Source organism: Triturus cristatus, chromosome 2_2 (genome assembly GCF_964204655.1).
Source record: "Triturus cristatus chromosome 2_2, aTriCri1.1, whole genome shotgun sequence".
NCBI lineage: Eukaryota > Metazoa > Chordata > Amphibia > Caudata > Salamandridae > Triturus > Triturus cristatus.
In genome coordinates this window covers 845,833,559-845,861,000 of record NC_140582.1, presented here as the reverse complement: position 1 = coordinate 845,861,000, position 27,442 = coordinate 845,833,559, and the positions used below count along the sequence as shown (strand labels likewise).

The 27,442-nt window shown below is 45.7% G+C and overlaps 1 protein-coding gene across 11 annotated transcripts in view; it reads left to right on the top strand.

The window, feature by feature from the left end:
- LIMCH1 (LIM and calponin homology domains 1) overlaps positions 1 to 27,442 on the top strand; it is an 860,130-nt gene that overhangs the window by 558,402 nt on the left and 274,286 nt on the right. For all 11 annotated transcript variants that reach the window (XM_085642190.1, XM_085642189.1, XM_085642188.1 and 8 more), the window contains exon 7: positions 26,278 to 26,473. In XM_085642190.1, coding sequence (XP_085498316.1) covers positions 26,278 to 26,473 — 196 coding nt within the window. The remainder of the gene's footprint in view (positions 1 to 26,277; positions 26,474 to 27,442) is intronic.

The following is a 27,442-nucleotide window of genomic DNA, read 5'->3' as shown; positions in this document are numbered from 1 at the left end:
CTGCACCACACCTCTCCACTGCTGCACCACACCTCTCCTCTGCCCAGAATTACAAGATGTTGAGAGGACTTTCCTGGTTCTCCATTCCCAAAGTGATAACACCACATCCTGCTTTATGGCCCATCCGGAGTGAGGGCACTGGCTAGGCTCTTTATACAAGCTCATTCGCCTTTCTGATTGGAGGCTTTCCAAAATACCCTTATTCCAGTCCTGCGTCTTTGAAATATGCAAGAAAAGTTTGCGCTCCCAAGCTGTTTTAATTCACTGCCCTTTCCGCCACCCATTACAGTGGTATTGTCCTCTAATGTGTCTTAGCCAGGCAATCGCCCCCACCCATCCCCCCTGAGGATAAAGTCACTGACCCCCAGGGGGGCGCTGTGAACACTCTGACCTTTGGTTTAGAGCCTGGCTTCATTGCCACTCATTTGCTTTCTTCTTTTTGATGGATTGTCTTCTTCATGTGTTTGCCGTCTGTTCCATCCTTTTGATTGGGTGACTTGTATTCTTCCACTGCTCACATGCAGGGAACTACTTTTTTCCTTCCAGCACTCAGCGAGTGTGCATGTGTTTTCTAGCGCACTGCCTCGGATACTGATTCCCTCCCCAAGCAACCCCTCTTCCCTGTGCGCTCCATGTTGCCCCTTCATCGTCCACCAAGCTTTCCTTTTAATTACCCCTCCTCTCCCTGTCTTTTTTGTGTTATTTTATTTTTGGCCTTTTTATTTTTTTTGCTTTCATTGTGAGGCGCGCGCGCTTGTTCCTCTAGTTTTCCCCTTGTCTGACTACTTGCACCTCATGCTTTCAATTTTCCTGTATGTTTGCTGTCCCCAAAGTTGCTTGTTTTCACTGTTAGTCATTCCACTTTCCCCTGAGTCTGCTTGCTTTCCAGCCTCCCTTGTTTGACTGCTTTCCCCGGAGTCTGCAGTTTCTGATCCTTAGCCTGCCCTTTAGCCGCAGTGTGTCTGTTTTGCCCTCGAGTCTTTTCATGTTTCCCTCGAATCAGCCCACGTATGAGTTCTTTCTCCCCTCAGTGTTGCCTTGCTCCCCGCCAGTCTCTCGGCTCTCATCTGTCATCGCCGGTCTGTTCTCTTTCTCCCCAGTGTTGCTGCTCTCCATGCATGTCTCTACCCTTGCCACCCTCATTCTCTTCACTCTCCCCTCAGTCTCCCCGCTCCCCTGCTCATCTCTGCTCTCCTCTGTGCCATCCTGCTTCTTTTTCTCAGTTTCAACGCTGTCCATTCTGGTCCTTCTGCCCTCCTCTCCGTCACCTTCATTTTTTTCTCTCTTCCTTCTGCCTCTCCATTTAATCTCCTCACTCTCTCTGTCAGTCTAAGCACTCACCCGTCCCACCCTTGTTATGTTCTTTCCCCCTTCAGCTCTCCCTCTCAGCGCCTCTCCTCCGTGTCTCCGCTCTCTCTGCCCATCTTGCCATCCCTGGTCAGTTCTCTCTACCGTCAGCTTCTCTTCAGTCTCGCATCTCTTCTCTCATTCTGCCAGCATTGGTGTGTTCTCTCTCCCTTCCACCTCACCTCTCCCTGCAAGTCTTTGCTCTCCTTCCTGCCATGCTAGTTCTGTTCTCTCTCCCTTCAGTCTCGTCCCACAGCATGCCACCCCCTCCACCTGTCACCCTTGTCTCCTCTTTTTACCCTCACCGTTACTGCACTCCCAATCCCTCCACTCTCCTCCCTGCCACCCGCATGCTGTTTTTAGAACCCGGACCCCCCCATAGCGACCCCGTTCCACCCATTGAGTACCCACAAACCATTCACTACTCCAAGGTGTGGGAAAATTAGGCCATGTTTAATACAAAACAAGTTATTCATAAACATGACAATCAATAACATTGATAAATTGCTAGGTTATAAATTCTTGCATATCACATTTAATGCTTCCAAGCGTTCTGAATTCATAACCTAATATTCTTCTCCCTAATAACCTCCAGCACTAAGGGGCCTCCAGGCTCGCATCCCCGCCGATTGAGAACCACGCAAGGCGCCACCCACCTGCGTCCTTGAGTGGTGAGCCCCCCGGCCCTTGGTCCTTATCCGTCTATTTCCGGGGGGCCCACCCCTCGCCACCAGGCTGCCAAAGGAGGCTCGTGTGACCTGTCGTCCTTGCCTCCCCAGCAGCCGGTGTCCCCATTCTCCCTGCGGAGAGCTTACCATCTCTCCCCTCAGTGCTGGCCTCAGGAGTATGCCAGCAGGCCTCCCGTTGTCCTAAAAATCACAACTCTGTGACCCCTATTCCGCAACGCCCCTCTCCCCAATCCTAACCAACCTGCCCCCTAAACTCAAGGGACGGGTGGGTGGGAGCTAAAAAGGAGTTTGTCGTCCGGGCATGAATCGCAGCAAACAGAGGATGAGTGGAGGTGAGAGCCGGGCCTAAATAGCCCCCAAACCCCACCTCCACTCCTCCCCACCGGAAGTCTACGTTGGGCCCACGTCGTGGTGCCCCGGAAGGACTACTACTGGCCAGCAACCAATTGGGTTGCTGGCCACGCTAAAGCGTAAGGGGTGTGTCCCGGGGCGGGGGGGGTCGGGTCCTAAGAGCGCGCTTCCCGATGGTCGCGCTTGGCATAGAACCCGGACCCCCCCATAGCGACCCCGTTCCACCCATTGAGTACCCACAAACCATTCACTACTCCAAGGTGTGGGAAAATTAGGCCATGCTTAATACAAAACAAGTTATTCATAAACATGACAATAACATTGATAAATTGCTAGGTTATAAATTCTTGCATATCACATTTAATGCTTCCAAGCGTTCTGAATTCATAACCTAATATTCTTGTCCCTAATAACCTCCAGCACTAAGGGGCCTCCAGGCTCGCATCCCCGCCGATTGAGAACCACGCAAGGCGCCACCCACCTGCGTCCTTGAGTGGTGAGCCCCCCGGCCCTTGGTCCTTATCCGTCTATTTCCGGGGGACCAACCCCTCGCCACCAGGCTGCCAAAGGAGGCTCATGTGACCTGTCGCCCTTGCCTCCCCAGCAGCCGGTGTCCCCATTCTCCCTGCGGAGAGCTTACCATCTCTCTCCTCAGTGCTGGCCTCAGGAGTATGCCAGCAGGCCTCCCGTTGCCCTAAAAATCACAACTGTGTGACCCCTATTCCGCCACTAGGTTGACCAGGGCCCACAGGTCCTTCACCCTCCCCACCAAAGAACAAGTTTTGCACAAAAGACCAAATCCCCTTGATCCACATGTCCGTGCCAATGTCTGATGAGTGGACACCGTCGGTGAAACATCTGGTCGCCTGATATTAGTCTGTGTGGAATATGACACAAGCGGCCCGGACCTGAGCACAACTTGGCCAACTCCCCGTTGAGGCGTCTCACCGATACATTCAGGGCCCGGGATCTGACCCCCTCCGACCAAATCCGGCGGGGGATCATGCATGACCATGCTATCCGGGCCCGTGGGAATGTTCTCCCCAGCCAGGCAAATTCGGTCAATAAGTCCTCTCTTACTGCCATGCGACCCAATTTCACCATGTCATTTCCTCCCAGGTGTAAGATGATTAAATCCGGGAACGGATGTCCCTCGCGTTCTTGTGTCTCTTCGACCAGCTGGCGCAACTGCCGGATCCGCAAGCCGCCGACGCCTCGTCATACAAATGATGTCCTCTTTAACCCCGCTGGTTTGATCACTCGCTTCTGCCGCAGCCGGACCGTGGCGCGCCGCACGAACGAGTGTCCCAACACCCAGATTACTTTCGTTGCCATACTAACAGCAAGGGAGAAGAAAAACAATGTCAGCGAGTTCAACTGTATATACTGAATGTCATTTTAAAGTAACTCAGGCCGCACATAGCGCTTAAAACAGGACGATGACCAGCGCCCCACTTTCTTAACCGTCTAAGCCGGTAAACCAGCTCCTGAAGCGAGTGTTGCTGCCCCTATCCTAAAGGAGTGAGATGAATATCCTTTGGGATCCAACCCTAAACCGATCAAGGCCCGTTGAAAAACGGCCCTGAACTGGAATTTAGATAAGCAATCCCCTTGCTCATGTATAAACAGAGCCTGCCCCCCCAGCTGGGGCGTATTAATCGATAAGCTTCCATGTTGGCTATGGGGCAGGCCACTTCACCTGGAGCTGGGGCTAAATGAATTACAGATCCTTTACCCAACGGGTCAGTCTTGGATCGCCTTAAAACCACCTCTAAACCCCCAGAGTCTAACTTTGTGTCTTGCCATTGGAGTCCCCCTGTATGATCAGCTATTGACGCCCCCACCAATTCGCCCAGGCGAAAAGCCCCATAAAATGCTAGGGAAAAAACTGCCCTGAACAAAATGCATTCATAATGCGACCCGCACACGGACTGTAACACCCCCAGGATGTCCCTTAGCAGCTGCACACCTAGAGGCCTCAAGCCTGTCTTTTTTCGCCCCTTCAAGCCTAGCCCAGCCTGATAGAGCCCTCCTTACCACAAAGGTAGCCCCAGGGTTCTGCAACCCCGCCACTCTTGCAAAGAAGCTTATCGCCGTTACGCGCGCCCTGGCATAAGATGCTGGTCTACCCTGCTTTCTAATTGCCATTAAATACTCGCACAGCGTCTCAGCGGAAAAAAGGGGGGAGCGGCTTGAGCGCCCCGCAAACGTCTTGTAATCTCTGAACTGCTGCTGGTAAGTCCGTCTTGTGCTTTCACTCAAGGATGCTCCCACCAGCCCTGCTAATCCGGTACTCCAATCTTCCACAAAGCTGCTGGGAACACCGTCATCCGTTCGTTTGCCTGAGGATGATACTTCCTGAACTCCTGTAACTTGAGGCGAGACAAAGCATCAGCGGCTTGGTTATTTACACCGGGGATATGTGCAGCCTTGAACACCAAATTCAGTTTCAAACAAGCCAGAACCAAATGCTTCAACAACCGCAACACGTGCTTACAAGTAGCCCCCTGCCTATTGATGGCTTCCACCACTGCCATATTGTCAGACCAAAAGATTACTGTCTTGTTCCTAAAAATTGGTGCCCAAATTTCCACTGCCACTATGATTGGGAAAAGCTCCAAAAAGGCTATGTTCCTAGACAGACCGCTCTCATGCCATGCCACTGGCCAATCACCCTTACACCACTGCGGTCCCAAAATTGCCCCAAAACCAATGCTGCCTGCAGAGTCAGTGAGCAAGCCCAATTCAGAACTGGACATCGCCGGCTCGGGCCAAATTACCTTCCCATCGAAGTCCCTAAAAAAACTACGCCAAATCCTTAGGTCTTCTTTAACCTCTGCCTGCAGTCTCACGTGGTGATACTTCTGAGTGAGACCAGTCATGGCTCGTGCAATGGATCTTGAGAACGGGCGCCCCATGGGAATGATTCTCAATGCGAAGTTTAACTCTCCCACCAAAACCTGAAGTTGATGTAGTGTGACCTTGGGACCCGCTAGGGCAGCGTCTATGGCTTGTGAGAAAGCCTGGACTTCGTCTGGCGGCAGCCTGCATTCCCCCGCTACCGTATCTATTTCAATGCCCAAGAAGGACAAGCTAGTGTCAGGACCCACCGTCTTCCCAGGGGCCAAAGGCACTCCCAATTCCTCAAACAAAGCCACCAGCTGGCCCAAAGCCTGCCCACAACTTTCTGAAGCAGGAGGGCCCATGATCATGAAATCATCCAAGTAGTGCACTATCTCCTTGTGCCCTGTCCGTACCACAAATAACCACTGCAGCATTGTGCTAAACATCTCGAAATATTTGCTTGACACTGCGCAGCCCATTGGCATGCACTTGTCGTAATAATATCGAGAATCCACTTGGAAACCTAAGAGATGATAGTCTTCTGGATGCACTGGTAAAAGCCGAAAGGCAGACTCAACATCGGTTTTTGCCAGCAAAGCGTTTGGCCCCAGGTCGTGCAGCTTCTGCAAAGCCGCGTCAAAAGAAGAGTACGTCACTGAGCACAAAGTCGGGTCTATGGCGTAATTTACTGATGCCCCCTGTGGTGCTGATAAATTGTGTATCATTCTGAACTGCCCTGGCTCTTTTTTGGGCACCACCCCCAGAGGAGAGCAAACAAACCCAGGCAGTGGTGGCGTCACAAAAGGACCAGCCACTCGTCCCAGCGCCTTTTCCTTGCGCACCTTAAGTGCCACCACCTCTGGATGCATACGTGCTGACAATACATTTTTACAATAGCCCACTGGTGGCACTCCCTGCGCTGGGATACGGAAGCCTACAGAAAACCCCTCGTACAAAATTCTGGCTGCCTTCCTGTCAAGGTACTGATTTAGCCAGAGCATGTTTCCCTAAATCGACCGGTGTAGGTAATTCATTGCGTAGGGGGAGGCTTGGGTTCCCTCCCTTTCTCTTTAGATTTCTTGAGACATTTATACTCTGGGTGGGAGGGGTGGCCGCAGTAAGCGCATACGTGTTTGAACTTGCAAGTCCCTGGGGCCCAAGTGCACGTTTTTCTATTAAATGCCTAACATGTCCCTTTTTTCTCAACCGAGCCTCCTTGGGATGTCCGAAAGGGCTGCCTCACGGGAGTCTTGTTCACACTTTCCAACCATACATTCACCTCCGTCTGGTCCCAACCCATGTCAGGATCCTCCACTTTGGCCCACCTAAAATCTGTCATAATCTAACCACGCTACACCCCCATATGTGACTTGAGCCTTTAAGATCTTGTTGGCATAACATATCAGGGGTATAGCCAACTCTGACTTTTTCTCTAGCATCACAATGGAGAACACATTAAAACCAAATAGCCAGTTGGTAATGGATTCTTCCACCTTTGGTTTTCTCTCCCTGAAGAAACCCTCTTTCCTGTCCTTCTCTCTATTGTCCTCTTCCCTCCTCTTTGGCCTAATGAGCGTGAAAATGTCTACAAAATCACCCTTCCAAATATTTTCCCTTATGTCCAGTGTGCTGCCAATTTACCTCTTTTTAACAAAACAGTTTCCATGCCGCTCAAAACCTTACATTCATCCCCCCCAACCTTACTTGCGCCATCCACTGCCTTACCTGCAGGGGGCACCTCTGACGCTGGTTGTGCGGGGGCCGCTTGACCCACCGCTGGTCCATTCGCGGTCGCGTCTGTCTCTTGCGTTTTACCCAAGAGAGACACCTGCTTGCTCAGCACTGCCAGGACCCCACCCGTTCCTGCCTGTGACGCCCAAGGGGCTATTGCGGTGTTGCTCGTCACTGGCGCCCCCAGCTGTGCTAGCAATGTTGCGACCGTTGCCAAGCTATTAGTGTTGGCTACCTGACGCCCTCCTGTCGGCGCGCTGGGGGCCTGCACTTCCGCTACCTCTTCCTGCAGCGCTGGCGTCACCCTTGGCATTGTTGTGGTGACTGGGTTCTCTGGGACTATGGGTACAGAGTTGCTCGTGGCTGGAGTCAAGGCCCTAATGATTTCTGATTTCGGCCAAAATAATGCTCACGTCATCCCGCTCAACCCCCGGCCCTCCACTCCCTGGGTGTCTGGGCACTTCCTGTGGTACCCCCGGAGCCATGATGGGCTCAGGCACTGGAGTTGATATAGGTATGGGAGCCACTGGTGCAGGAGGTAGTGCAGGAGCTGGTGCAGTTATGGGGGTACTGGTGCAGGGAGTATTGCCGGTGTAGGTGCGGGTGTAGGTATGGGAGCTACTGGTGCGGGGGGCATATCAGGCGCAAGTCCCGCTGGAAGCTGAGGTGCAAATGATTGTGCGCCGGGCATAACCGGCACAGTCCCTTCACTCTCCCTCACCACCTTCCTTTTCTTGCTAACCTTTGCTTTTTTCACTAGAGGGGGGAAGGCCGCCTTGGGTGGAACTATCGCCCTCCTCTGGCGCTACTGGCTCTGTAACCTCCTCGCTGTCCGACTCAGGGGGGCCTCCCCCCCCCCCCAGCATTCTCAGGTAACTCGTCCTCGCAATCCTCCTCCCTGCTCAGCTTTGCCAGTACCAACTTTAATAACTGCACAATCTCTGATTCCCCCTCCTTCCTCTTGGGATTCCTCTTGGGGGGCATGGCGGGACCAATACAACCTGACCGAACACAAAATTAAAATGGCGCCTTGCTAGCCCACAATGTTTCTTCTCCCCCTGCTCACTGTATCTCCTTTTATCCAGACAGCGCGATTCCGTGACTATGAATCGCCACCCACAAATTCTGTCTGCCCACCCAAAGAGATCTACCAGAACCGAATCAATGGGAATTGAACCTGCAACCTTGAGAGTAAGAGTCTCAGACCATAACCATTAGGCCACATACACTCTGTCAATTCTTCCTAGTAATAAACTACTAATACACGCGGGAACAAGATTTCGTCGTCAACCTCCACCACAGCAAACTGTCTTTCTGCCTCAGTTCGCTTCACCTCTCTCTCTTGGCACTCAGACACCCATGCGATGGACGCTCGCTAATCCGCGCTTCCGATCACATACACTGCGCCCCCGCACGTCGCTGCCTAAGCCTTGCTCGCGCTATGGCGGATTCACTCTTTCACCCGTCCCGCTGACGACGCACCCCCTGCTCGCTACGCCGTTAACGCGTAGGTGTAGAACATCCCTCCCCTTGCTGTGCTCACACGCCGCTTCTGTTGTCTGCAACTCTCCCCCCGCGCGCGCCCGGGAATCCTAGTTACCGCCTCAGAACTTTCGGTGCAGGACCAACCTACGCAGCGTACACCTCCTCACAAAATTCCCCGCCTACCACCAGCCACGCCGGCTAATGCCTCCAACCATGCGGGGACCGACAAAGCACCGCGCCGCAACGCTGAGCCCTGCAAAGACCACACTACCACGCCTGTTCCCACGATGCAAGGGCGGCAGGGCCACCGCGCCACACCCGGAGCCCAGCGGGGACAGCAACAAATTACAATATACCGCTGGCCGCCCACTGCACGCCGGAAGCCGCGCCCGTGTCCCCACTACCCCGGCACCTTACCTGAAAGTCTGCTACGCCACTACCCCGAGATCACCGCCGCACGCCCAGTAGCCCAACCGGCAAGCAGCCCCAACGACCTGCAGCCAAGCAGCCCGACCGGCAAGCAGCCCCGACGACCAGCAGCCCGACCACAATCCGAAGACCTCGACGACCTCACGACCTCGACGCCAGCTAAAAAGGAGTCCGTCGTTCGGGCAGGAATCGCAGCAAACGGGATGAGTGGAGGTGAGAGCCGGGCCTAAATAGCCCCCAAATCCCACCTCCACTCCTCCCCACCGGAAGTCTACGTTGGGCCATCGTCGTGGTGCCCCGAAAGGACTACTACTGGCCAGCAACCAATTGGGTTGCTGGCCACGCTAAAGCGTAAGGGGGTGGGGGCCGGGCCCTAAGAGCGTGCTTCCCGATGGTCGCGCTTGGCATTCTTCTCCTCAGTCTGCCTGTTCAGGGGTCAGAAATCCGTCAGGAGCTGTAAAGGGATGTATAGCGAGATGTGTTGGTCCAGGCAGATGCATGGTTGCTGGGGAAGCTCAAAACGTATTCTTTTAATGGGAATGAAAATTGCAAATGTACAAAAGGTATATTTCTGATGTCAAAGACATCCAGTCTCGCACGTTGTGGGTGAGACTCAAACATTTGGAGGTTAGTTTGAGCTCTGTGTCACTCAAGGCATATGCCACACCAACTGGGAAGAGTGGAACCTGGTCTAAATATACCTCTTTTCAGACCTCTGCTTTGTGCAAAGCAACTCCTGGGAGCTGCAGAAGTTTCTGGAAGCAACACCATTTTTGGGGAGTCCTCCTACAGACTCCTTCCTTTAATCCGCTTTGAACACTTGTTCCTACTGCTCCACAGATGTTGTCAGCCATTTGTCTTCCTTAGTGTCGTTTTTGTGTTATTCTTTTAATTTTACATTCATTTTGATTTTTATCGTTGAACTGATATCAACTCCTATGTTGTCATTCATGTCAAAGTTAAAATAGCAACGCTTCCTGTGACGTTCTAAAATATACCAATTAGTACTCTCATGATTTTTTTTTTACTTGAGTGAACTGTGATGTACTTGTTCTCTCTTTCATGTGCGTCACTCCACCCTCCGTGCTGCTCCCTTTCTTGGGTACTGCCTTCCCCTCCTCTCGCCTTTAATTTACACACTCCCACTCTGTTGCCAGCCAATCCACTCTGTCTTTATTCATAAGAGGGTCTAGCAGCAAATAAAAGTCGCCCACATGATTTTTAAGCGTATATCACTGTATGTTCTGTCGTCTTCTTCGATCTTCGCTTCAGGGCTGCCTTGAAGTATGTTTTGTGGTCTCATGATGCTGCGCTCAGATCTGTATTACCAGAGCATTAACGGAAACGTGATGACGATTACACCAAATCATTTTCATGCACTGATGCAGAGCAGTGCTTGGTTTGTAGTGCTGTATGGTCCTGTGTTGGGGCATTCAGTATTATCCAAATGTTTCAGCCTCTCTGCACACCCTGCCAATGGTCATTCCATGCAAGATGCCTCTGCACCTCCAAGTACAGCCAAGGCATAGGCACTTGATAATCCTGGTGTTGAGTTAGAGTCCCACCAGTGTTTTACTGGGAGACAGCTACAGTATGCCCATCAGAATCCCCCTTAGAATGGATCACTTGTACCTGTTTTCCAGGGTTATATGGTTTTTCATCTATTCCTTAAAAAACCCTCATTCACGTTTAGATGGATCATATGGCGGTATATCTTAATTCTCCGCCTAAAAAACGTGACAGCATCATCATTGGGTTTTGTTTATGCTTCCTCCATCCGGAGGGAACCACTGGATATTTGCAGTAGTGATCAGAAATAAAAACTATAATAAAGTGCTCGTGTTCAGTGAAAAAATATGTTAAAAAGGGGTTATTTCCTCATGCTACCTGGACTGTATTTTTATTATTGTCTGGTGCATGGGAAAAGAATAAAATAGGAGGAAGTTGTGCAGAATGGGCGTATAATGTGTCCACTGCACAATCAGTCCAAGTGGTGGGTCGACATGTTTCAGCCCTTTATTCGCCCCGCAGGGTCGAGGGGGCTTTCGTCAGGACCTTAAGAGTGTTAAAGGGTGGTGATACAAGGGAATAATACCCAATATCGAAAAGGGGAGTTCAAATGTCAATTTGTTGAGCTCCGGAACCGAGGTTATTACCTTCTGGTGCTTCAATTCGAAACTTCGATAAATAGGTACGGACGCGATTTAGCGAATTTTTGCTGAGTGCACGACTTGTGCTGACGCTGTCTTCCTGAAGACCGCGTCAGCACAAGTCGTGCACCACCCTTTAACACTCTTAAGGTCCTGACGAAAGCCCCCTCAACCCTGCGGGGCGAATAAAGGGCTGAAACATGTCAACCCACCACTTGGACTGATTGTGCAGTGGACACATTATACGCCCATTCTGCACAACTTCCTCCTATTTTATTCTTTTCCCATGCACCAGACAATAATAAAAATACAGTCCAGGTAGCATGAGGAAATAACCCCTTTTTTAACATATTTTTTCACTGAACACGAACACTTTTTATTATAGTTTTTATTTCTGATCACTACTGCAAATATCCAGTGGTTCCCTCCGGGTGGAGGAAGCATAAACAAAACCCAATGATGATGCTGTCACATTTTTTAGGCGGAGAATCAGGATATACCGCCATATGATCCATCTAAACGTGAATGAGGGTTTTTTAAGGAATAGATGAAAAACCATATAACCCTGGAAAACAGGTACAAGTGATCCATTCTATTTTTGATTACAAACTACTTGCCGGAAGGTGAATGGACCACATCTCCTTCTAGCTCCCTCAACTTGATTTACTACATCAGAATCCCCCTTCAACTTCATCCCACCCTCTCGTGTGTGGCCACCAAGCTCTTTTTATTGTGCTAATTTTGCTTTTCTCTGTTCTCTTATTTGCAGCACTAAAGTCGCTGCACTGTTTATTTGCCATCCCCTTACTGTGCATTTCTTTAGGTTTTTGTTTTAGATAATAATACTTTGTAGTATTGTAGTTTGGAACTGGAACCTAGGCAGTCATCGGAACACTGCAAATTAGTGAAACTAAATCACAAAAGAGAAAAGTATCTGAAATCAGGTAATACTCTATTCTGTAACTTCAGAAATGCAATTCGAAAAACAAGAGCCCCCACTAATTCTAAGCATTACAACAACGACAGAAAACCTTTTGAGCCGACACATCCCCAGACCAGGGAATTATTCCCCACTGATATTTAGACGGTCAGGCCCACTTTGCCTACAGTTTATTGTCCACTGCCGCTCCTTGGGGGCTTGATACTGGAGATTTCTGGTGTCTAACCCACTGCATTGTGAGCTGACCTCCATCTCTGAATGTTTGACATGGTCAAACAGAAAGGTGATTTTTATTCAGTTAGTGGCTTGAGATGCCAGAGTTTGATGACTTTCCATTCTGTAGGTACTAGAGACGAGTGTCAAGATGTATTTCATGTTGCCTTCTTGAGATCTATATGGGTGTCATTTAAGCAAATGTTCGCGAGAATCAAGTTTCCATTAGTTCTTATTGGGGTTTTATGTATATATTGATTAATAAAGGCAAAGTCTTGATTTTTTTTTACTGGAGGAGATAATCCTCTTCTCCATGCATCATTTCACAGTATTGAGGAGTCTATTGCAGTCAGCCATCTTGAATTGTCAGTGAGATTTTTATGTCCTGTCTCACTGCAGTATTATTCACTAGTTTCCTTTATGTGATTCTTGTTAGCAGCTGATTACAGCTGTGCTTGGTCTTGAAAGCTCTCTGCCTTGGATCAACTTCTCTTCAAGCTATATGTATACTTATGGCCTTACAATATGACCTGCTTAATCTTCTGTGAGTTAGTGTTCTCCATTCTGCACTGCAGAAAGGCACTGTTGCAGCCCCTGAGCCACTTTATTCACTCTATGTTTAGCAGTGTTATGGCTGGATCATTACAATCTCACAGAGCTCTTTGTGCATGTATTATTGACCCTTGGACTTGATCAATGTGATTATTTAGTCTTTGAATGCTTTAGGTATTTCATGTTTAAGATGTCTCTGTTATATCTTATTTTACTAAAACTTTCTTGATTCATTAGCCTGTATAAAAGCACCTCCAGATATAGAAGTTCAGACTACCAGTTTTACAAAAAAACACTTTATGTATACTTCTCAATGCAGTGCACCTATTAGTGTCCAAGCTTCTTTGTTTAAGAAATACACCTTTTAAAAAAACAAATTGAAGAGACTTTATTATATTTTCATTAAATAGCACAGAAGCCCATCCTTGGGTGTGTGTGGCCGTTCACCACTGGCACTTGTAGTAACAATACAAGTTGTAGCACAAATGATAATGTGCCGCATGGCTATATACTTATAAGGTCCCAAAAGTGAGACCTATTGGCTATGCCAATGCTTGTTTTAAACTATGACGGCCGCGTCATGGCACTTTTTATTTTCACTTTCAGTCATGCTGCTGTCCGACATGGCTAAAATCCATTGACACGCCAATATCTCTCTATTAGGTGTGATCTATTGGCTTTGCCAGTGCTTGTTTTGGAGTCTTTCTTGAAGGTGAGGAAAAGCAGCCTTTTAACAGTGTCCCCCTGGCTCTGCTGTGTTGCTGTAGTGGTGGAAGTCCAGGATGTCACGCAGCTGAGCGGGCTTGACCAAATAGTACTCCTAGCTTTTATCAAGATGAGATTGGTCCAGTGGCATGCACCTCTGCCTCTCGTGTTTGTGACCTTGAAGTGCCCCACAGTGGTGCCCGGCATGTTCACTGAAAGCTGTTTCCTCAGAATATGCCAGCAAGATTCATGCCGCCTGCAGGTCAATTCATTTGACATTTTGTGTGCTTTGGAAATGCTACTGTGGCCTCAAAGTCTCAATTCAAATAATAGACTACTTGAAGCCGAGCAGCTATAGCCCCAATTGGAGCTCAGTTTGATGAGAAACATTTCTGAGGTGGACGGCCAGGCGAATCATGTTCGCTAGTGATGCATATTAATGCAACCATGTTTTGTTCTGTTGGTATAGGGCATGCAAGGGAAGGGTGCAAGCAACAACAAGAGAGTGGTGGGAGGGTGCAAGCAACAGAACGCGGGGTAGCAGAAGCAAGCAACACAACGTGGGCAAGCAACACTATAGCAATAAAATTAATTAATCTGACCTTGTGTAACTTAATCCGGTGCTCATGTATGGCATTCCAGTGCCCTCGGGCCGATACCGCCCTGTATAACAAAAATAAATGCAACACAGGAGAAGGAGGGGTGGAGGGCTGATGAAGGCCACAATGCAAGAGGGGGGCAGGAGCGACAGGGCAAGGAGCAACGACGGGGGCAAGCACAAAGAAAAAAAGTACAATACCACTCCAGCTGGCTACTGATAGACCCGAAGTAGCTGCACTTGCCGGGTTGTCAAAGTTTGCTGTGTTTATTGTGTGCAGCACACGAGTTGGTTTGCCACAAGCACACTGGTGAAGTGCAAATGGGGAAGTGAGAGTTCCCTGTTTATATATTTTTTTTGCTACTGATTGGATGCTTAGTCATCACAATGTGTACATACAAGTAGCAGTTCTTAGCCAGACTTAGATCAATGTTAGATTTGGATATTTTTGGACCAGAAGGCCAAGGGCTGCTACACAGTAGACTTGTCTAGCTGGGCAGCGGAAGGCTATTTCCAGGAAGAAAAATGGAAGAACAAAGCCTGCGCCACTGACGCATCTCTACAATGGGGAGCAGACCTCGTGCCGAAACATCACCCGTCACCTTGCGTAAGGCCAGGCCCTGTGATCAGTGCACTGTGCGCGCTGTTTGGCCTTTCACAGCGAGGGCGAAGGCCTGGTCCATGCCACTGAATGGATATAACCCTCTGTGCAAGACTTTGGTTGAATAGCAGTGGTCAAAGTGGGCAGGATCTGAGAGACACAGCGTAACCATACTTTTTTAATTTAAGAAGAACAGTTCCCCTACTTTTTGTGAAAAGACGACCGTCCCTGGAGAGCCGAGTCAGACAGCCGAAATGCTTTGGGTTAAGTTTAAGGCAATGGAATCTCAGTCTCCTGTGCTGTGAAACCCAGGGAGGGGCAGACGGCTTAATAAACCTTCTTGTCAGGGTGCCTGTTTGCCTGAAAGAAATATAAATGTGTGCAACTGGTCAGTCTGCAATTGTAAAGGGTGCTTGTAAGCCGGTATTGGCTTTAATTGATGACATCACTTTAAACCTTTCTGATGACACAGATTTAATATCTCTGAGTTGTATTGCAAGGGAGTTACCAGCTGAGCTCTGAGCGGTGTGCTTTTAATAGACAGTTAAAAAAAATTGCACTATGTACAGTCACACTATTACTAAAATTTATATTTTGGAAGCACTTCTTTTATCTTAAACCTGTTTGGGCATTTTGTAGCAGCATATCTTACACTGTGAGTAAATCAAGCTTAAAATAATGACATAATCAGAGTGTTTTCTTTCACAGACTGGAGACCTCGCAGCACTAAACATACATAGGTCACTATTCTCCACTGCACCAACCAGGTTTCAGTTCGGTGGCTCTCTGGTTACACACGCAGAGCACGGCTGTGCGTTAACTAATAGAGGTTTCATAATGTACGATAGTGTATTTCCAACTGATTAACTTAACTTGCATTTATTTTTCATTCAAACTGGGCGTTATGTTATATGTAGTTACCTAAAGTTGAAAGATCGAAAAAAGTTACGGAATATTTGGGTGTTTTTTAGCCACACTTTGACCCCACCCCGTCTCCATTGCAACAGCATCACAGTTCCCATACTTTATCGCCCTTCGACTTCTTAAGAAGAGGGCCTACCACTCAGTCAGCCAACCTCCTATGTGGTCCCCAAGCCATTTTCTCAGTGACCAAAATACCTTTTGACATATGCATTGTGATACCTCTTTCAGCTGCAGCCTGCAGGCTGAACCAGATTGTATTCTTACTGGCACATGCATCAACGTAGGCTTTTGCGATTCCTTAATTGCGATTATTAAGGAATCGCAATTAAGGAATTGCAAAAGCCTATGCATGTAGGAATCGCTATAAAAATAGGAATTCCTACACATTCCTTAATTGCAACTCGCAAATTGCGAGTCGCAATTAAGGAATGCCGTCCCATTCATTCCTATGGGCCTTCAGGCCCATAGGAATAAATTGGAGATTGCATGAGCAATTTGCGAGTACCAGTAGGTATTCGCAAATTGCTCATGCAATTTCAAGGGTGCAAGGGTGTCAAAATGACACCCTATTGCACCCCTGAAATTCATCTGTGCACATATGTTGCACACACACATGCCCTAAGGGCATGTGTGTGTGCAACATGTAACTTAGAAAGATGCAAAAAAGTGAATTTTTCTAAGTTTTTGCAAATTACCATGAAGTTCAACTTAATGGTAATTTGCTCCCCCTATTAGCGAAATCGCTAATTTTTTAACTTTAATGCATGGCATTTACGGAATCTCTATTTGAGATTCCTTAAATGCAATTGCAATTTAAGTAATCGCAATTTAGAGATTCCTTAAATTGCGATTTTTGCATTTGGGATGATGCATCCCAAATGCAAAAATACCGGTCGCAAAGGGGCAGATTCTGAGAATCTGCCCGTTTGCGACCGGTTTTTCCTTTGATGCATGTGCCTGTTAGTCTCTTCCGTACAGCAGTAGTGATTTCGATCTACTTCATTAGCTTTTCGCCTTTACTTTAGGGCCAGCTTAAATTAAACCTTTTGTGCCTATAGTTGGTGTATTTTTGTATTGGATGTTCTTTTGTTGGAATAGAGATGTGCTGCTTGGCCATGCATATTAAGGTCATTGATAATGCCTATTGGTATTGTGATATGTGACATCATGTAACAAAAATTAATGGATAATCCAAGAAATAGGCCCTGTGCAATCACCCACACAGATGTTCATACATCTGACATATACATTAAATTAAAATCGGAGCGAAGAGGGGAGTCAAAAAATACACAAATCAATGGTTCCACAAAATTCAAATTTGTATTATATATTTATATTGCTTTCATTGATGAACATTGTTAGTAGGTATATCACATTCTTATTTGAAAGATTTCTAGTCAAAAAAGGAAACCGTAGCGTTGAACTCTACTGGTTAGATCCATAACATTTAGTCAACAAAAAAGTCGTAGGCACGTGAACGCTGAAGTGGCCAGCACGTGTTTTGTGGACTGAATCCGCTTCTTCAGGGCTGTAACATATACAATATTCTGACTAACGCACAAATGAATAATAAAAATAAACATCAATATGAAATGAAGTAATAACAAAACAGATTATCTACCAGCTTAAATAAAATAAAGTCCATAACTCAAATGATATATTGATAGTCCGATTGAGCTAAACACAAAAGCTTTAGGAAAGACACAGCCTCAATGTCCCCTAGATTCCAGAATAAACAAAGTAGATACAAAAGAAAAAGGGAAAAACAAGAAATATAAGGAAATCAGAAAATGAATAAGAAAAATGAAAAAGGGCAATTTATATAAATAAAGATATATTTTTTTAGGGTAACCAGCAGAACTAGTGTCCCAAGTAATTCCCCGGGATTGGACATCCTAAGGTGTACCTCTTATGTTGTCTACTGTTCAAATTAGTGGATGTTCCATTCATATTACTCACCCGAAAGAGTCTTCTATAAATGTCCTATGTAGCCAATGGATTCGCCAAAAAGTGTTCTTAATCCCAATCGTTGTCTGGTGATATAAAAACAATCAAAAGATAAGCAAATGATTTTCCAGGAAATACATAACACACTTGACAATAACATGAGTATTTATCTAGCCTTGAACCCCTGTGATACAGTGTCCTTACCCTGTATCAAGCAATGTTCACAAAATAGTTGTAAGCTTATAATAAAGCGTATCGTTCACAGTTTCATTGCATTTCACTGTAAATCAACCAAAGGGCTCCAATAAGAAACTGAAAATGTTTTAATGCACTAACTTGGTATACATGTGCAGACTCACAAAGTACTATGGTTAGAGCTAAAAGATCTACCCTATTGATAAACAAACAACCCAATGCTTCTGAATCACAAACCTGTTCCAAATAACAGGAACTATCCTGCCCAGCCACTTACCTTGTTAAACTAAAGTTTAAATTCTTATCAACTGTAGATGTGCATCAAGGAACATTATATTGGTGCTAAAATACCCAGATGCTACCTTTCAAACGCGCTTCCAACACGTGCGTTACAATTCAAATATAGCGTGCTAACTTCTTATATATTAGATCAATTTGATGCATACATCGAAAATGTAGCTACAAAGTAGCGCTAAAATAGCCAGACGCTACTTTTCAAACGCGTTCTTGACACATTTTACCTTTAAAATGTAGCGTGCTCACCGCTAATATCTTAAATCAATTTGAAGCATACAACAAAACTTTAGCTGCGTAGTAGCGCTAAGATAGCTAGACCTGCTCCTAAAGTCTGTGCATGCTACCATATATAACACGCCAAACCAGTTCTCCAGGTGCTGCTTTCTCCCTCTGTCCACTGAAAACAAATCTCCAATTGCGCTTCCACCACCTTGCGCCTTCACCACCTTAAATGAATTGCTGTACTAGACATACACAATAAAAGAAGAATCAATTATGGCAATGTTATTTAAACTAAAATAATGGAGAGTCACTACCTAGAGCGTTTCATACTTACCGTCCATTTGAGAAAGAACCTTTTAATTCAAGGAGATCCCGCAGTGTATCCAAAATCATTGCGTGTGTGGTCACAGTTAAATTCAGACTCACTGCAGGTCAGATATCACTAAACATGCTAGAAAGTATCCATGTCAAAACCTTTGGAGAGTCACTACAATAAACACAAAAAACACATGGCTTTACTTCTCCACTTAAGCTCTGTCAACGCACACAATGCAAGTCTAACTCTCTTTTGCCACAAAACAAAAATATACCTTCTAGTACCTTCCGCGTCTAGCCATTTTCAAGTCACAAACCACTCTGCAGTTTTCCTGCCTTTATCCAATCAGCTCCCAAACATTAATACCTTGCAAGATAATTAAGTAAAGACTATGGGAAAAAATGTTTTTAAATGGTCCGATAAGATCACAAGAAACACGAACGAACTTACCAATTACTAATTAGTTTTATAATGCATTCATTTAGTTAGATCGAGATTAAGCACAAATCACTTTTGAAATGCTCGAATTCCACCTGTACTGCCGAAACTAAGACAAGAAAAAATAACCCAATTTTTATTTATTTATGGAAACCAAAAAATGTAACAATTGCAGTAGAAGCACGTTTAGGTCTCAAACCTAAGTTTACTGATGAAATCAAACGATAGAGTATACCACTGCACTATATGTTAACTCGTAGTACAGGGCCACATCTACCAAGATATGCCACTCTTAAACCAATATGTAGGAAATGTCAAGATATTTGGCCTGTACCGAACCCCGGTTGGTTAAAGCATTTATGGATACGAGATAATACCACTACACTGCCTGTTTGCCTCTAGTGCTGAGCAACGTCTAACATGATAAAACATATTCCTATGATTTAATAAAATAATATCGGACTAATTTAAATATGTGTTGCGAGTAATGCAAAAGGATATATAGTATGGTAAATATGCTGCAATTTAACAAAAAACGATGAAAAGGCTTTCAGAACGCACTCAGTGAAAACTCCTGATATCAAGTATTGAGACAATTAGAATTTCTTGAAAACCACTGATCCGGGTTTCGAATCCTGGTTTGATACTGGTTTAAAACACAGAGAGTGTTCCATAATGCTGCTGATTAATGTGCAAGGTGGGCGCAAATTATAGAAAGACAAAGAGAACTTCTACTTTTTAGGCTATAAACTCGATAACCTAGGTATGTGCCAGAGTAACAAAATCAAAAAAGATACAGACATATAAGAAAAATAAGTATTATGACCGATGATATAATGTAAACCAAAGCTTAATGCTTGCTGGGTCTAATGACAACCTTAAGGTATACCAGACAATCATTTTTATATATGTTCAAAGGTTCTAAAGGTTATTGTAAGTTTTATGGGTAGTCCAAAAAACTTCAGGGTTAATCTTAAAAAAAACCAAAATAATACCAATGGTTCAAGCCCAGATAACTCCTTGTCAGATCACAGAGCCCTAACACTAAATTATTTATAAAAAGGGATATATGAAGGAGAGATTATATATTGAAAATATATCCTCCGCTCGTTGAAAAGTTCCTATAAATAATCCCATGTTTAAGTAACAAATGTAAACGTATGTTGACAGAAAACACACTCTAGAGACTACACTACCAATTTAGCTAGGCAATGAACTCGACTCTGCTTGCGAGATTTTGAAGAGAGTCGCAATACATTTTTTGAGACCTAAAAACTCAAACACAGTGGAGAGTTGCACCTCCTACATAGACAATGTTTCAGGAATAACTACATCCTACAGTAACAGTAACAGAAACCAATACCATTATTCTAAAAATTAATGTATCCTCCCAGATGTAAACTGTTAATAACAATGCTAGGTCCTGCACTTCAAAAAGACTGATCTGCCAGAGAGGGATGTAAAGTTCATGATCCATGTTCAAGCCAAATCTGACTGCTTACAGTTTATTAATACACCAACACTGTTTGCGTCTCAATCTGAGTCCCGTATCACCTCCTCTGTGGTGAATGGATATGTGATCAATGACCATGAAAGAAATTTGACTGATGTGTATATGTTGGTGTTGGTCTTTGAAGTGCAGTGCAATGGGAGTTCCTAATAGCACTAAGGTGTTCTTTCCACCTCTCTGTGAGCGGTCTTTTGGTTGAACCAAAATATTGTAGTGAGCAAGCACATGTAACAATGTAGACACAATAGATAGTGTTACAATTCATAAAGGGTTTGATCTTAAACAGTTTAGACTGGTCATGATTAGAAAACATTGTGGACTTATTTTTAACATATTTGCAGCAAATGCACCCACCACATCTGTAACATCCTGCTAATTTATTATCTAACCACGTTTTAGATTTCACCTATAAGTATTGTGTGTGTCACTAGAACTCAGGATGTTTTTTTAAAGTATTGGGTCTTTTGAAAGGGATCGAAGGATGGCCTGTTATTATCCCACAAAGATCCTTATCTGCTTTAAGGACGTCCCATCGTTTGGATTTGATCTTGAATATCTTTTGATTTTCTGCACAAAATAAAAAGTGGTTTGCAAACCCAAGAAGAGGAAATTGCTGTAATCCAGTCTCGAAGTGATTATGGCATGTATCACTGTCTTGTGAGCAGTTAGAGGTAAGCAAGCAAGACATTTTTTCAAGATTCTTAGCAGCACAAAACAAGTTGCTGAAACATTAAGACTATGAGACCTGACAGATAGGTCGAGTCAAACCTTATCCTCCGTTTTGCGCCGTGGTAGTGGGCGGAAGATGGGGGGGGGGTCGTTGCTCTCAGGCCACCGGGTCATTGTCGAGAACGCATTGAATTTACCTAACAGGATAATCTGTTGTTTCTGCTTTGCAATTTAGTTGGTTATGATTCATCCAGTTAAACACCTCCGTGAGACATTTCTGGAAGTTGAGCTCCGAACTCGAAGGCTGTCGCTCTGAGAGAATCAACTGGGTATCATCTGCATATGATAAAACTGTGATCCCAAACCATTCAACAAGGTGGGCCAGAGGTGTCATACAAATATTAAAAAGAGTGGGGCTGAGGGACGATCTGAGTTCTGTCTGTGAGGATAGCATAAAACCACCTCCGGGCAGGCCCCACTATCCAAACTTCTTCCAGGTATCTCAGCAGCAGTGTATGGAGGACTGTGTTGAATGCCGCTGACCGATCTAATAGTATTAGGATACCATTCTTCCCCTTGTCCAACGTGAGGTTGATCGTCTCAGAAACAGCGGCGGCTCGTACAGGTAAATGCTGTGGCGCGGGGCGTGGGGTAGTGGAAAACGACATACGACGGGAATGTGAAAACTAAATAAATAAAACCACTTAACTTGCGCTTGCAGCATCACCGAAGTCTGTGATGCGACGAGCGCAAGGTAAGTGCTTTTATTTATTTAGTTCGTTTTCACATTCCCGTCGTATGTCAGATTCCACTACCACCCCCCCGCCCCCGCTCCGTTGCCCCACAGCATTTACCTGTGCGAGGTGCCGCTTCTCAGAAACCTCAAACATTGCGGCTTCTGTGCATGTATAGATAGTGAATAAAAATCTGCTAGAAGCCTGCTAAAAGGAAATCCATTAAGAATCAAACTGAGTCATGAAAAAGGAATGATTAATGTATAAATATATTTGATCCCATTAAAGGGTGCAATCATTGTTAAGTATTTTTTAATTGAAAAAGGCTCTAATAACATAACTAAAAGTGATGACTTGGACCACGAATTCTACAAGCCATCAAGGCAGAGAGCAGTGATTGTGAAGTAATTAGTCACATGACAGTGTAAATGTGCAAAGTGAAAAGTCGTCTGATGGGATAAAATGCCTTAGAAACATGTAAATTATGAAGTAACCAGTCTCTTTAAAGATTATCTCCTGATACTTGAAGTTAAGGAAGATACATTACATTACTTCTTGGAAAAAAAACAATTTCTACGTGCCCTCCCCCTTGAAAAAAAAAAAAAAGATCCTCGGTAATGGGATCCCAAAGGCCTAATAAGGGTAGGGGAGGAGGGTCTCTTGGCCACTTGCTCCCCCTCTCCTTTAAAAAACATTTTGCCCTGTGACCAATCCGACGCCGCCCACACTCAAAGGTCATTGGCTTTTCATTTGGCAATGAAATGTAACTTTGTTAAACAAAAACCTTAGAAATTCACTGAAAAAACGAATGTTTAAAGTAACGTTAAAGTTAGGTGAATGTTAGTGACAACATTAACTTTTTTTGACAAAAAAAAAAGTACAGAAATTTGCCAGTTCTAGTTAGCGAAGCTAACTAGAACTTGTGCCCCCGCCATGCACTGCTTATGATCTCACATATTATATCCCTCATAACGCTTTGACCCTGTTCCTCATGGGAACCGTCCAGCCCGAACTGCCAAGCCAGGTATGCCCAGATGTGGGTTCCTTGCTCACTTTGCCACTGGATTCAAGTTACCTTGGCTGATGAGGGTTTTACCCTGATACTGATCCCAGCATGCTTGTTTCTTGTCGAGGGAAGACCTGACTTGGCAATTTGGGCTGGACTGTTCCCATGAGGTACAGGGTCAAGACTGGTTTGCATATGGCTGGGTTCGGAACTGAGGTGGAGAAGTGAGCTAAAGAATGATGATGGATTCAACTCAGATCTGTGACTGGGGGCGAGTGTCTGAAAAGTTTCAGTGCTCCGTCCATCACCTCTTTATGTTTGCTTTGTTTGCCCTAAGTTGGCAGGGTATGCCCAAACGTGGGTCTCTTGCTCACTTTGCCACTGGATTCAGGCTAGCCTGGCTGATATGGGGTGTTATCCTGAAACCGGTCCCAGGATGCCTGTTTCCGGTCCAGGTAAGACCTGGTTTGGCAGTCCGGCTGGACTGTTCCCATGGGGAACAGGGTAAAGACCGATTTGCATATTGCTTGGTTTGAACTGGTGGTGAGGTGAGCTAAAGAATGATGGATTCAACCTAGATCCATGACTGGTGTAGAGTGTCTGAAAAGTTCAGCGCTACGTCCATCTTTGTGTTTGCGTTAAAATTCACACTACCTACAGCCTCCATACTCTGGTGAAAGCTTTAAAGCTAGCCCATCTTGTGAAGCAAAACAGGCACATGTACATAGGTTCGTACCTGGTGCACACAGTCTTCTTTGTTGAGCAGAAATTGTCATGCTGCTACGATTCTGTCTCATAACTCAAGACTGCTTACAATACTTAGTATGTAAAATCTTTGCCTTGCTGGAAACTTTTTCTGCAGTACCAAAAAACGTGTGTGGAACATAATGAACACAGGTCGTCAACTGTCACTTGCATGAAGAGTTACTTTTCAATACAAAGATTTATAACGTGTTCAATACCTATACACTTATGGTGCATTAGGTGTACATGCATTTTGTAAATGCACCAAAATTACAGGCTGTACGAAATTAGTTAGAAAAGTAATATGGTAGTTGCCTGCCACTATGTAAACTATAAAACTAACTACCATACTCATTGGGTGATGTCATTAGTGATATCATAAATGTCATAGAGTGATGAAATATGTGAGGTCATAAGCAGTACATGGTGGGGCTGCAAGTCATAGTTAGCTCTGCTAACTATAACTGATTAATTTCTGTGTTTTTTTAGTTCAAAACATTAATGTTGTCACTGACCTATTCACTTAACTATAATGTTACTTTAACCTTTGTTTTTCAGTGACTATATATACTCTCTCTGCTCCCTCTCTCTCTCTGCTCTCTCTCTCTGTGCGCTCTCTCTGCTCTCTCTCTCTCTCTCTCTGTGCTCTCTCTCTCTCTCTGCTCTCTCTCTCTCTCCTCTCTCTCTGCTCTCTCTCTCTCGATCAAGGCCTGTGGGGTTGACATGTCCGCATTTCTATATCTCGCCATGGTTCACAGAATAAAGTTAAGCTGTTTACAGACTCTTGGAGTATGACTCAAAATGTGTGTGTGTGTATATATATGTATATATAAGCCTTAATGATGTGTTTATACATCATGACCACGTGCCACAAATGTATTTGCCATTGTCTTAGGAATGTTTGCCAATGCAAGCTTTGGGGACACGTGGCACAACTATGCAGTGGTAAATGATTTAAGAAATCCTAGTTGTAAATTCATTGAAAACTCCAAATTATAAAAAAGGAGATTAATTATGCAGTTTGGAGGGAAAATGAAGGAGGACACCCAACATGTTAAAATATGTAGAATATTCCATCAGCACCGTTTACGTTTAACAAGAGTATGGAGGTGAATCGGGTTAATAACATCCCTTGGATTCTTTTTATTGATTTTACATTTCTGTATGTGCAAATGTTTTATTTGTGCCTAGAGCTTCATTTGTAAGAATAGATATGTACCAGCCAAATGTTCTCTTTTGGGGCCCACTGCTGGGGTTGCGGAATACCAAAGCTGCCTAGTCTTGGTTCCTCCATTTTTGCCCATCACCCTACACTTCCCGTTTCTTTAGGTTACTCTTGCGGGTACTTTTTCTCCCCTTGTCACTAGTTACCTGTTGTTTCTCTCCCTTCTGACTTTCTCTCTTGCTCTCGGTCACAGTCTGACGTTGAAAAATGAGTTCCAGTCCCTATAATTTGAGTGCTGGTACCTACCACTTGCAGCCACCGGCTCAAATTAAGCACTGTTTGTGCTCCACCCCATGCTTCTCAGTACGGTGCCCGATTCTACTTTTCTATCACTTGATTTGTGAAGGTTAATAGTAAGACTGTAGCAGACGAAGAGAATACGTTATGCTTTCTTTTACATATTCAAAACAAAAAAAGTTCAAGCGAGAATGCTTCACTTCTGTGGAAAACAATTGAATTAACACATTGGGGATGTTTGTCCTCGCCTGTCGGCTGTGCCTGGCCCGGATGACTTGCCCCGGCCCCGATTCACACGACAGCCCCAGGGAGGTGGAGCTGAGCTTTGGATTTCAACAGGCCTTGTTATTTTGGCTTCCTCGGCCCGTGCCATTGTCGCGAATGCGAAGACAGAGGTTGGAACAAGGGGTGTATTCTCGCAGGCGGGCGCGGACGGCTCCGGTGACCTTTCCCCGGGCCGGCTCGGCAGTGTTTCAGTGAGCGCGGCCTGTGCTGCAAAGAATGCATGAGCGCGGGGCCGTCAAAGGCGGCCATTGTTCCGCCGGCTCCGGACATGTGGGTCAGCCGCAAGGGCTCTCGTGTCCCCCGGGGCCGGGAGCTGGCAGCGAGGAAAGCGCTGCGCCAAATTCTTCGGCGGCATCAGCAAAAACATTTAGCATATTTTTCATTGCTGATTGCCTCGGAAAGACACCCCCCTTTCATAGCAGGAATGTCTTTTTCTAGCGGGAGGGAGGGCGAGACACACTGCCTCATTATGGGACCAGCGTGCGTTTTACTGTAGGGCCAGGCAGCGTGCTGCTGTGGGCACCTAGCCCGAGAGAGTGGAGACCACCCCCCAGTACATGTGGACACATCTGCCTTTTAATGATGGCGCACGAGGCGCTAGGGCAGGCCCTGGTTCTTTCACCTGTGAGGCCTCTATCCTCGTCAGTAGACTGGCTTCTTTCTCCCTGCTGATTCTGAAATCTAGAGAAGGGTGAATGTTTGGTGTTTTTATAAGTGTGGCAGTTTCCCGTGCGCCTGGAAGCGTTTTGTCTCTGTTCTCAAGGTGCATTGCTAGTTTGCCTTTGAGGTGTGGGTGATGCTGAATGGGGCTGGGGTTTGAATGGGCGTGTTGGCTTTTCGCTGAATGTGCGACTTGCCTCAGAATGCATTTCTTTTCTCTCTTGCTGTCCCAGGAGACGGATGACATCGAGAGCCCCAAGCGAAGCATTCGTGACAGCGGCTACATCGACTGCTGGGACTCGGAGCGCAGCGACTCGCTCTCACCGCCGCGGCATGGCAGGGACGACTCCTTCGACAGCCTGGACTCGTTCGGCTCCCGCTCACAGCAGACCCCGTCCCCGGATGTAGTCCTGCGAGGGAGCAGCGATGGTACGTACCGGAGGCGAGGCCTTTATCTGTGGTCTCTCCGACTGATGTCTCGCCCTGCAGTTTCACTACCACGAGGCACGCTCCAGTTTTAAAGTCATTGTGCAGCCGTACAGAATTAGGCAGTTTTATTTCTGTGCTTTGCATTTGAATATGAAATAAACTATATAAAACTACATTTCCCCTAAGCACGAAAAAGTTCGCTGCTATATGGGAAACAGTTTCAAAGATATAGCCAGCAGAACACACTTTAAAGGGAAAAGTGTGCAGTGTAATAATATGCAGCAGAAAAATAAATCCTTAAAAATCCAGGGGCGTGGCTTCGGGTGGGGGGAGGAGGGCGGGGTGTTAACACCCTAGTAATATATGTATGTTCTGGAAAGTTGTTGGGTACAGGTGCTTTCAGTCGGATATGGTGAGGTGTCTGTCGGATTTCACAAGAATTCTTTACATACACACGAACAAAAACGAACACACACTCCCTCTCTGCTTTGAAAGTCTCAAATTATTTTGGTTATTTTGCAAACTATGATGTTTTGTCTGTTAGTACCCCCACCAATCCACATTCGTCTCTTTTCATTGTCCCTTTATCCCCTCACATGTGACCTGCTTGGTGTATAATGTATTTTTACATTATATGCCAGCGTGATTGTTGGAAAATCTCAATTTTTCTTGTGACTGACTTGAGTAGACCCTGAGTGAGAGGATGTAGACCAAAATGCGCCCTTTTTCCTGTTTTATCACACAGATGTTGTTGCATTTTACCAGTTGTTGTGGTATCTCGTGATACGTTTAGTGCACGGTTCACCTGAGCTGTGCCTTTTAACAGTGAGCAGATCACCAAAACACAACGGGCCCTATTCTCAAAAATTGTACACAGGTAGATTTACTTACACGCCAATGTACTCCTGCATCTAGGTGTAAATCGATACTTTTTCGCTACTCTCCATTTCAAAGTATAGATTTATAACT